General features: G+C 42.5%; 1 protein-coding gene across 4 annotated transcripts in view; it reads left to right on the forward strand.

Moving 5' to 3' along the window:
* Positions 1-11,771, forward strand: part of ZC3H7A (zinc finger CCCH-type containing 7A) — a 47,954-nt gene that overhangs the window by 11,892 nt on the left and 24,291 nt on the right. The window contains exons 1-8 of one of the 4 annotated variants that reach the window (XM_050774130.1): positions 1,777-3,255; positions 3,707-3,808; positions 4,621-4,660; positions 6,698-6,895; positions 9,783-9,941; positions 10,162-10,242; positions 10,336-10,374; positions 11,702-11,735. In XM_050774130.1, the coding sequence (XP_050630087.1) occupies positions 3,741-3,808; positions 4,621-4,660; positions 6,698-6,895; positions 9,783-9,941; positions 10,162-10,242; positions 10,336-10,374; positions 11,702-11,735 (619 nt within the window). In that variant the 5' untranslated portion in view covers positions 1,777-3,255; positions 3,707-3,740. Of the gene's footprint in view, positions 1-1,776; positions 3,809-4,620; positions 4,678-6,697; positions 6,896-9,782; positions 9,942-10,161; positions 10,243-10,335; positions 10,375-11,701; positions 11,736-11,771 lie in introns of those variants that run through there. The other 3 variants (XM_050774129.1, XM_050774131.1, XM_050774132.1) reach the window with 3 other exon arrangements.

An 11,771-nucleotide genomic window follows, 5' to 3' on the forward strand; every position in this document is an offset into this window, starting at 1 on the left:
AATTGAAAAGACCTCGCCCTACCCCTGTTCCAGCCCTCAGTCTTCCACTACTGCTGTAGTCTCCATGATTCCATCTGGAGCTATTTTATGTCCACACAAGCATATGTCAATATATATACCTACCTGCCACTTAAAAAAAAACAAAATGGCCAGGCACGGTGGCTCACACTTGTAATGCCAGCACTTTGGGAGGCCGAGGCGGGCGGATCACTCACGAGGTCAGGAGATCGAGACCATCCTGGCTAACACAGTGAAACCCCATCTCTACTAAAAATACAAAAAATTAGCTGGGCGTGGTGGCGGGCACCTGTAGTCCCAGCTACTTGGGAGGCTGAGGCAGGAGAATGGCGTGAAGCCACGAGGCGGAGGTTGCAGTGAACAGAGATCGTGCCATTGCACTCCAGCCTGCTTGACAGAGTGAGACTCCGTCTCAAAAAACAAAACAAAACAAAACAGATCATATCATGGATACTTATATGCCTCATCTTTTTTTTTTTTTTTTTTTTTCCCTATAATTTCTTCAGGCATTTCGTTTTTGATAGACATTGGGTAAGTTTTTTAAAAAAATACTACTTTTGAGACAGGGTCTCACTTTCTCACCCAGGCAGGAGTACAGTGGCCCAATCGTAGCTCATTACAGCCTTGACCTCCTGGGTTCAAGCCATCCTCCTGTCTCCATCTTCTGAGTAGCTGGGACTACAGGTACGCACCACAACACCCGTTTACTTTATTTTTATTTATTTATTCTTTTTTTTGAGACAGGGTCTCACTCTGTCACCCAGGCTGGAGTGCAGTGGCATGATTACAGCTCACTGCAACCTCGACCTCACAGGCTCCATCAGTCCTCCCACCTCAGCCTCCTGAGTAGCTAGGACTACAGGTGCATGCCACCATGCCTAGCTAATCTTTATATTTTTTGTTTATTTATTTATTTTGAGACGGAGTTTCACTCTTGTTGCCCAGGCTGGAGTGCCGTGGCACCATCTCAGCTCACCGCAACCTCCACCTCTCGAGTTCAAGCGATTCTCCTGCCCCCGCCTCCGGAGTAGCTGGGATTACAGGCATGCACCACCACACCTGGCTAATTTTGTATTTTTAGTAGGTTTCCGCATGTTGATCAGGCTGGTCTGGAACTCCTGACCTCAGGTGATCCACCCGCCTCAGTCTCCCAAAGTGCTGGGATTATAGGCATGAACCACCACGCCCCACGAACTTTTTTTGTTTTTTTGTTTTGTTTTGTTTTGTTTTGAGACGGAGAGTCACTCTTGTTGCCCAGTGGAGTGCAATGGTGCGATCTTGGCTCACTGCAACATCCGACTACCAGGTTCAAGCGATTCTCCTGCCTCAGCCTCCCAAATAACTGGGATTATAGGCACGTACCACCATGCCTGGCTAATTTTGTATTTTCAGTAGAGATGGGGTTTCTCCATGTTGGTCAGACTGGTCTCGAACTCCTGACCTCAGGTGATCCACCCACCTTGGCCTCTCAAAGTGCTGGATTACAGGTGTGAGCCACTGCTCCTGGCCTCTTTTAAAATTTTTTGTAGAGATGGGGGTCTCCCTGTGTTGCCCAGGTTGGTCTTGAACTCCTAGGCTCAAATGATCTTCCTGCCTTTGCCTCCCAAAGTGCTGGGATTACAGGTGTGAGCTACCATGAGTGGCCTGAGTTAGTTTTAAAAATCTTTTTCTTTTACAAATAGTGCTTCCTTAAATTATTTTGTACATATAAATTTTTAAAAAACATTTATACATTTAAAAAATATATATAAATTAAAAAAAAAAAACAAAACACTTCTCATAAGGACATGGGTGGACACGTCCAAGTAGATAGAAGGGCAGAATGAGCTTCCATGCCCCCTCATCCAGCTGGAACCATTATCCGTATTTTTGGCATTCTTGTTTTATTTCCACCCAGCTACCTGCCTTTTGGCTAAACTGTTTTAAAAGCACATCCCAGAAATAGTGTCATTTTACTCTAGTGTCATGGATTTCTTAAACTTCTTATTTTGTAATGTTTCAAACACCTACAAAGTCCAGAGACTAGTACTGAAGAATCCCCTGCACTTCTCCCGTGGTTATCAGCGTTCTGCTGTTTCCTCCCCACCTCACACCCAGCGCCCCCCCGCCCCCGCCTTTTTTTGTTGCTGGAGTATTTTAAAGCAAGTCCCCTATGTCATATCCTTTCCCATGTAAACACTTCAGTAAAGTACCAACTTTATAGGACAAAAATATTGAGAACTGACAGTGTTTCAAAGAAGAAAGGGATTAGCACCAGTTACCAGCATTTGGGACATTCCAACCCCCATCTCACCCTTATACTTAAAAAAAAAAATGAGATTTAAAAATAAAACTGCAAATGCCAAGCAATAATGAAACTAAAAAATTTCAGCAATGTGTTTGAAACATGAGTGGAATTTCCCTTCCTGTCACCTAGGTCCAAATACATGGTTTATGTGTAAGATGTTGTCTTAACTTGAGGTGTCAGTTGTTCTCAACTGGGGCCGATTGTGCTTTCCCCACCCTGACATTTGACAATATCTGGAGACATTTTTGGTTGTGAGTGGGGTTGGGGTGAGGGGTTACAGGCATAGTGGGTAGAGGCAGAAATACTGCCAACATCCTGCAATCACAAGACAAGTACTTAGCTAGGCCAGAATGCCACGCCTGAGAAACTCGTTTGGGCCACTGGGAGATGATGTTTTCTGTCAGATCTCTTCTCTGTGGCTCTCCTTGAACTTGGGGAACTGCTCAGTGAACATTGATTAGTGGAGGTGGGGCCCAAAAGAACGATATGTGTTGACATTTACAAGTGTTATATTGAAGGTAACATTTTAACATCCAGAACATTCCAATAGAAGTAACTTTATGTATATCATTATTTTATCTGTTGTGTCAACAATAATCATTTTGGAAGTTTGTGGGACAAAATATGTATAAGGTTTAAACTTGGCTTACAAGGAAGTCAGACTCCCTCGGAGGCAAGCGGATGTGAAACCCTTTTATTTCTGGAGAGCTTCCAGAAGCAAAACAAGGCTGGAACTGTTCTAGGGACAGCTTATGCGTGCGTGTAGACAGGGGAAAAACAAAACCTGAAGCCAAAGGAGGGAAGAGGAAAGGAAGGGGAGACATGACTTTTTCCTGGAGACTGCTCAGGAGGGGTATATGAAGTCTGCATAGCCATTCAGCCTTAAAGAACGTGAAAACTGGCTGGGCGCCGTGGCTCACACCTATAATCCCACACTTTGGGAGGCCGAGGTAGGGGGATCACTTGAGGTTAGGAGTTCAAGTCTAGCTTGACCAACAAGGTGAAATCCCGTCTCTCCTAAAAATACAAAAATTAACTAGGTGTGGTGGCAGGCGACTGTAGTCCCAGCCACTCAGGAGGCTGAGACAGGAGAATTGCTTGAACCCAGGAGGCGGAAGTTGCAGTGAGCCAAGATCACGCCACTACACTCCAGCCTGGGCAATGGAGTAAGACTCCGTCTCAAAAAAAGAATGTGAAAACGGTGTGCTTATGGTGTGCCGGACCATAGGGGGCCCACAAAGGTGACTCCCGTAGGGTCCCTGCTGTCCAGGACCCTGGAGTCAAGTCAGAAATGGACGTGTCCATAGTTGATTGTGTGAGAAGGTCTGGATTTATGGGTGTTTTGATTGGAGTCCAGGGGCCCTGGTACCTTATGTGCTTTTTTGCCTTGTTTCTTTCCAGATTGCTCATTTAGAAAGTGGATGTGGGGGATAACATGTCCAGTGTGTCCGAGGAGAGAAGAAAAAGGCAGCAGAACATTAAGGAAGGACTGCAGTTCATACAGTAAGAGCTTCAAGAGTTCTTGTGTTCTTGCCGCGTCTTAATTCTTTGATGTGGATGTATGTTTTGTGGAGGGTAAGAACTCTTTAGTCATGTTTAATAGGTCCAGTTAATTTGGGTTAGAAACTCCATATTCTAGCAATATTTTTTTCTCTCGTCCATTTGAACATTCTTGCATTCGGAAGCAAGTCTTACTGTTGCTGGCTTTTAGGGCTATAATTGTTAGTCTCCCCTAAAATGTTAGACTGAGGAATTTGAATTTGTTCTAAGAAGAGTGCTGCTGAGTGGAAAGTGACTGAAAATGAACATCTGGCGGCACAGAGGGCTTCTGTGATCAGACGTGTCTGTTCAGAAGCTCAGTGTTTAATTGGACTTCTTGAAGCATGTCAATGATGAGACAGCTGTGGTTTGGATGGACACGTCCAGGCAGAAGGGCCTTTTTGTTCCTTCCTGGGAAGGAGACATTCTCTCTATACTGCAGTAAATTGGATCAAATATTGTTAGTGGTTCTGTACTATTTTTAACCTTTTTTTTGGCATTTGAAGAATTAGGGTTTTTAAAAATAGAAGTAGGTTTGAAAGTAAAGTGTTGTACTTAAAAAATACTAAGTAATAGTTTAGTTTTTTTTGTGTTTTATTTTTTGTTTTCGTAACTGTAGTCATCTGTGAATAATGGTAGTAAAGGAGGAGGAAGTCTTTAAAATATGCCTTGAACCAGTAGCAAGCTAATGGAACCACAGATTTAAGATGACTTCTGGCTGAACAAGTCCTGATAAGGAGCTTGATAATTACAATTAATTTGTTTCTTCTTCTTAGGTCGCCGCTGTCATATCCAGGAACACAGGAGCAATATGCGGTAATGACTCCGGGCAGGTCTGCTTGAAAGCTCTGCAACTGGCTTGTAAACTGTAATTTGTAGCAGGGGTTGGTAAATGATGGCCTTGTGGGCCCAATCTGGCCTGCTGTCCTTTTTTTAATTTTATTTCATTTTTTTTTGCAAATAAAGCTTTATTGGAACACAGCCACACTCATTTGTTTATGTATTATCTGTGGCTGTTTTTGCAACATATGGTAGTTTTGACAGAGACCATATGGCCCATGGAGCCTAAAACATGTACTGTCTGGGCATTTGCAGAAGTTTGCCAATCCCTTCTATGTAGGTTTTTTTTTTTTTTTTTTGCATACTTGCACAGTTGTCCTGTATTTTCTTTCATCTGTTAGTGTGGTTTTGAATTAATTTATCTTTTGAGCCCCTTGAAAATTATTTATCATGTCATTGAAAATAAGTGGGACAGAATTTATTGAGAAAGAGTGTGTGGAACATCTTTTTCTGTTAGGAGATGTTCTGACAGCAGCAAAGGGGAACTGGATACCAAGAGGGAAGAACTAGTGAGCTACTAGTTAGGAACAGGGAGAAAGCCCAGTTCATTGGGACTTTGACTGCAGACTCTTGTCTCTACTAACTGTTGGTTCACCTGTGTTTTTTATCCTCTGAGGGTTTTGAGGCTTCTAAATGTCACTTTCTTGCTGCCTCTCTCCCTCCTCCCCTTTTCTTCTCTCTTATTCCTTCCCTCTCTACAAACAGATTTAGAATAAAAAAGTATTACAGCCAGAAATAAACTGTAACAGTTGTTTCGTTTTGCACATGTGGAACTGGGGTTTAAAGATGCTAAGTGGCATGTCACGAGTTGCACTGATTGTTAATAGTTGATCTGTCCCGTCTTTTAAATGATTTAATCAGCTTAGACAGGAATTCATAAAATGAGACAAAACAAGTTGAATATTTTTCTGATCTTGTGTTGAAAAAGGGCTTTTAAAATACGAAAATATGGTGAGGCGTGGTGGCTTATACCTGTAATCCCAGCACTTTCGGAGGCTGAAGAGGGTGGATCACTTGAGGCCAGGAGTTTGAGACTAGCCTGGGCAACATGGCAAAATCCCATCTCTACTAAAGATACAAAAATTAGCCAAGTGTGGTGGCAGGTGCCTGTAATCCCAGCTACTCAGGAGGCTGAGACACCAAGAATCATTCGAACGCAGGAAGTGAAGTTACAGTGAGTTGAGATCGTGCCACTGCACTCCAGCCTGGGTGCCAGAGTGAGACTCAGAACTAAACTAAAGCATGATAGAAATAATGAAGGAAAATGACAAACTTTTGTACATGCTAAAAGAATATATGTACTTACTTGATAAGAAAAAAGTTTAACATCCCCCTCCCCCCAAATCAGTAAATGACATGAGCAATTTACAGAAAAAGAAATACAAGGGGTCCATAAAAATGTGGAATAGTTCAATTTCACTGGTAAAGACATGCAAATACAAAGAGGGTACCATTAAAAAAAAAAATAATAAAAACACAAAATAATACCATTTTCCACCTAGAAATTGGTAGATTTTACATACATGTGCATGTGTAACCACACGTGTACACATGCACACACACTACCCAGGTGGGTGGATCATGAGGTCAGGAGTTCGAGACCAGCCTGACCAATATGGAGTGTAAAGAAAACCACTAGAACCATTTTTCATCGTGGCCTTTTTCGAAGGCAGTTTGGAAACACTGCTCAAAAGCCTTAAGCTATTCACTCTCTTTGACCTGGGGCTTCCACTTCGTTTCTCTAGTAGGAACAGAATTGGAGATGTGAACAAATATTTATAGGGTACTTTTGCTGTTTCTTAATAGTGAGAAATTGAATTTCCCCTTGAAAAAGCAAGCAAGATACAATACCTAGCTGAGATAGCAGTGACTCGGGCATCTCACAATTTCTTAGAGCAATGCAGCTGTTCTGTCACATTGTTTCCTGTGAAGTTTTAGGTATAAAAATTAAAAATTACTTATGCCTTATCTTGTTTGATAGAAGACTTCAAGTGGTAACTTTCTCTTTTTTAGGTATATTTGCATGCTCTCGTGAGAAATCTTTTTAATGAAGGAAATGACGTTTATCGGGAACGTGATTGGAACAACTCAATAAGCCAGTACACGGAAGCTTTGAATATAGCTGATTATGCAAAATCTGAAGAAATTTTAATCCCCAAAGAAATAATTGAAAAACTATATATAAATCGTATTGCCTGCTATTCTAATATGGTGAGTTGTAATTTTTTTTCTTTTTTGAGACGGAGTCTCGCTCTGTCGCCCAGGCTGGAGTGCAGTGGCGCGATCTTGGCTCACTGCAAGCTCCGCCTCCCAGGTTCACACCATTCTCCTGCCTCAGCCTCCTGAGTAGCTGGGACTACAGGCGCCCTTCACCGCGCCCGGCTAATTTTTTGTATTTTTAGTAGAGACGGGGTTTCACCGTGGTCTCGATCTCCTGACCTTGTGATCCGCTCGCCTCGGCCTCCCAAAGTGCTGGGATTACAGGCGTGAGCCACCGCGCCCGGCGGAGTTGTAATTTTTAAAGTGATGTTTCTAGAGTGAAAAGAATTTTTTCAATGACTTAGTACATTAATAAAAAGTCAATTTCTTTTTTTTTTTTTTTTTTTTTTGAGACAGAGTCTCGCTCAGTCACCCAGGCTGGAGTGCAGTGGTGTGATCTCGGCTCACTGCAACCTCCACCTCCTGGGTTCAAGCACTTCTCTGCCTCAGCCTCCTGAGTAGCTGGGATTATAGGTGCCCGCCACCATGCCCAGCTAATTTTTGTATTTTTATTAGAGACAGGGTTTCACCATGTTGGCCAGGCTGGTCTTGAACTCCTGACCTTGTGATCCACCCGCCTCGGCCTCCCAAAGTGTTGGGATTACAGGTGTGAGCCACTGCACCCGGCCCAATAAAAAGTCAGTTTCTTAAACTAAGTTTTTAAGAAAGTCGTATTACCTGCTTTTGGAGTGACGTGAGGCTTTTAAAAGTTAGCTTTGGATTGGCTGGGTGCAGTAGCTCACGCCTGTAATCCCAGCACTTTGGGAGGCCAAGGTGGGTAGATCATGAGGTCAGGAGTTCGAGACCAGCCTGGCCAATATGGTGAAACCCCGTCTCTACTAAAAATACGAAAATCAGCTGGGCACAGTGGCACGTGCCTGTAGTCCCAGCTACTCAGGAGGCTGAGGCAGGAGAATCACTTGAACCCGTGAGGCGGAGGTTGCAGTGAGCCGAGATTGCACCACTGCACTCCAGCCTGGGCGACAGAGCAAAACTTCATCTCAAAAAACAAAGTAAAATAAAAAAATAAAAATTAGTTTTGGACAAAAAGTTAGGGATTTAAGAAATAATTTGTTTCTTAGTTACTGGTCCTTGACAATTCCCATTTGAGTATGGCTTTTGAGGGTGTGTCTGTTTATAAAAAAGTCATCCTGGGAAGATACAGGTCTTCACAGGTTAATGTGTCTTTCAGGTATCCGTGTTCACATTTAACATCTTAGTCAAGATCCAGTAGATGTTATAAAACACTCTTTGTAAAAAAACACTCTTACGAGTGTTTTTTGTTCTTAGTCACGAAATAGTAATTAGTCTTCACAGGAATTCACACTAGCTTTTCACATTTTTAAGCTTAAAAAGCTTTTGAAGTGCTTTTTTTTTTCTTTTCTTTTTTTTTCCTTTTAAAACTTTTTTTTTTTTTTTTTTGAGACAGACTTTCACTCTTGTTGCCCAGGCTGGAGTACAGTGGCACAATCTTGGCTCACGGTAACCTCCGCCTTCTGGGTTCAAGCGATTCTCCTGCCTCAGCCTCCCGAGTAGCTGAGATTACAGGCATGCACCACCACGCCCGGCTAATTTTGTATTTTTAGTAGAGACGTAGGTTCTCCATGTTGGTCAGGCTAGTCTTGAACTCCTGACCTCAGGTAATCTGCCTGTCTCAGCCTCCCACAAGTGCTGGGATTACAGGCATGAACCACCATGCCCAGACACCTTTTTAAAATTTTTGAGATGGAGTCTCACTCTGTTGCCCAGGCTGGAATACAGTGGCACAATCTTGGCTTACTCTATCCTCCACCTCCCGGGCTCAGGTAATTTTCCTGCTTCAGCCTCCCAAGTAGCTGGGATTACAGATGCCCACCACCTTGCCTGGCTAATTTTTGTATTTTTAGTAGAGATGAGGTTTCACCATGTTGGCTAGGCTGGTGTCGAACTCCTGACCTCAGGTGATCCACCCACTTCTGCCTCCCAGAGTGCTGAGACTATAGCCATGAGCCACTGTGCCCAGCCCAAAGTGCTTTTAATTTTCACTGTGGACATTCAGTAAAATATAACCCTGAATTTAAGAAAAATATCCAGCCGGGCGCGGTGGCTCACGCCTGTAATCCCAGCACTCTGGGAGGCCGAGGTGGGTGGATCACGAGGTCAGGAGATCAAGACCATCCTGGCTAATACAGTGAAACCCTGTCTCTACTAAAAATACAAAAAATTAGCCGGGCATGGTGGTGGGCGCCTGTAGTCCCAGCTACTCGGGAGGCTGAGGTAGGAGAATGGTAGGAATCCGGGAGGCGGAGCTTGCAGTGAGCCGAGAGCCCGCCACTGCACTCCAGCCTGGGTGAAAAAGTGAGACTCCATCTCAAAAAAAAAAAAAAAAAGGACAAATATCATGTTGTCACCTAGCTCTTTGTTAAAGAGCATTCATTGTTTATTTTGTTTTTAGTAATATATTCCTCATCAGTTAGCTGTTTGGAGTTACGTTTCTCTTTGACATCTTAATGTGCTCCAGAAAAGGGTAACTACAGAGTTGAGAATAGAAGAGGGACACCTGGGGACATCAGTTAGGTCTGGAAAGCTTTATTTCTTGAAGATCTGGGGACTTTCTGGCCAAATATTAGCATTTGTCTGACCTGGATGGTGGGTATATGGGTATTCATGATATTCTTTTCTACTTCTGTGTATTTGAAATTTCATAAAATAATTTTAAAAATAAAAGTAATACTGCTAACTTGGAGTTTAGAGGGAGGGTGATAGGAAGGGGTATTAATTTGTTTACATTCCAGGAAGTCTTCAGTGCAAGAAATGAATTGTTTGATTGCTGACTTTATTCTTTGGTCTTACACCCCAGGGTTTCCATGATAAAGTTTTGGAGGACTGCAATATAGTACTCAGTTTTAATGCCAGTAACTGCAAAGCTCTCTATCGGAAATCTAAGGCTTTAAGTGATTTAGGAAGATACAAAAAGGCTTATGATGCTGTAGCAAAGTGCTCCTTAGCAGTGCCTCAGGTATGGAATTTATAGTTTATTTGTTTACATCATAACCATTTACATCATAATAAATGGCATTTAAAGAGTTATATTTTCCAGGCATCCATCAACCTGCTTCAGTTGGGTATAATTGCTAATGAAGCAGGTGTCTTGATGGGAAACTTCACTGTTTTGTCTATTCTTCTTGACAGTTAGGAAATATAACCCTTTGTGAATTATATATACTTATTTTTTTCAGGATGAGCATGTAATAAAACTAACTCAAGAACTAGCTCAGAAATTGGGATTTAAAATAAGAAAAGCATATGTCAGAGCTGAGGTAAGCCGGTGTTCTCTCCATAAGGTGTTTTCATTTTGTTTTATAACTTGGAGTCAGTTCTGTTTTTAAATTAGTGTCTTTATTTTATTTCAGCTCTCATTAAAATCAGTTCCTGGGGATGGGGCTACCAAGGTAAAGTTATTTTTTCTGTCAAAATTATAATTTGTTTTTTAAAGGGAAGGATGGGAGCAATTCTGCTTTTAGTATTTTTGGCATGTGTTTATTTTGGGAACCTTTTTAATTCTTCAAACATGAAATTGGCCATAGCTTCCTGTCACTTCATTTATTTATTTTTTTGAGACAGAGTCTTGCTCTGTTGCCCAGGCTGGAGTGCAGTGTCCTGATCTTGGCTCACTGCAAGCTCCACCTCCTTGGGCTCAAGTGATCCTTCCACCTCAGCCTCCCGAGTAGCTGGGACCACAGGCACATACCACCATGCCTGGCAAATTTTTGTATTTTTTGTAGCGATGGGGTTTCACTATGTTGCCCAGGCTGGCCTCAAACTCCTGAGCTCAAGTATTCCTCCTGCCTTGGCCTCCCAAAATGCTGGGATTACAGGCGTGAGCCACCTCTTCTGACCACTTGCAGTCACTTTACAAAAGAACATCTCCAACTCAAGTAATATATTTTAGCTGTAACCAGCATTTCCTGAATGCTCCAGTGGGGCATTTTATAGGATGTTAATAGATGTTAGGTTTCAGTGTGATAAGAGTGGTTCAGGGCCAAATACTAGTTTTGGGAGTCATTTGTGATAAAATTAACAAAGGTTTTTGTGGGTTTTTGTTTTTGTTTCTCTTTTGTTTTTAATTTTAAAGTAAGTCTTCTTGAGGCTATTAGGATGCTAATGGCTATTGTGAGTTGGACAGTGAATGGTGGCCAAATTAGTCCCTGGTATTTTGCTGAATAGCCTTTGAGAAATGCTGGTCCACAAGAAATAAGTGGCAGCACTGCTAGACCAGCACCTCATCTAACACCACATATATACAGGTTTGTGTGTTCCATTCATTTCTTGGATCTTAATTGGGAGCTGAATTTCTGTGGAAACATGCATTGCTCTCAGGGTGAGTTTTTTTTTTTTTTCTTTTTTTTTTTTTTTTTTTCCGAGACACAGTCTTGCTCTGTCACCTAGGCTGGAGTGCAGTGGCGCTATCTCAGCTCACTGCAGCCTCCAACTCCCGGGTTCAAGCAGTTCTCCTGCCTCAGCCTCCTGAGTAGCTGGGATTACAGACACCCGCCACCACACCTGGCTAATTTTTGTAATTTTAGTAGAGACGGGGTTTCACCATGTTGGCCAGGCTGGTCTCAAACTCCTGATCTCGTGATCTGCCTGTGTGGGCCTCCCCAGGTGCTGAGATTCCAGGCGTGAGCCACTGTGCCCGGCTTAGGGTGAGTTTTACCAATTGTTTTATGCCTTAGAGTCCTGAAAATATTATGACCTATTGTTTTGTTTAATTTCTAGGCTTTGAACCATTCTGTGGAAGATATTGAGCCAGGTATGTTTTCACATATCATCTTAACAATTTGAAGAG

This window comes from Macaca thibetana, chromosome 20 (assembly GCF_024542745.1).
Source record: "Macaca thibetana thibetana isolate TM-01 chromosome 20, ASM2454274v1, whole genome shotgun sequence".
In the NCBI taxonomy this organism is placed as follows: domain Eukaryota; kingdom Metazoa; phylum Chordata; class Mammalia; order Primates; family Cercopithecidae; genus Macaca; species Macaca thibetana.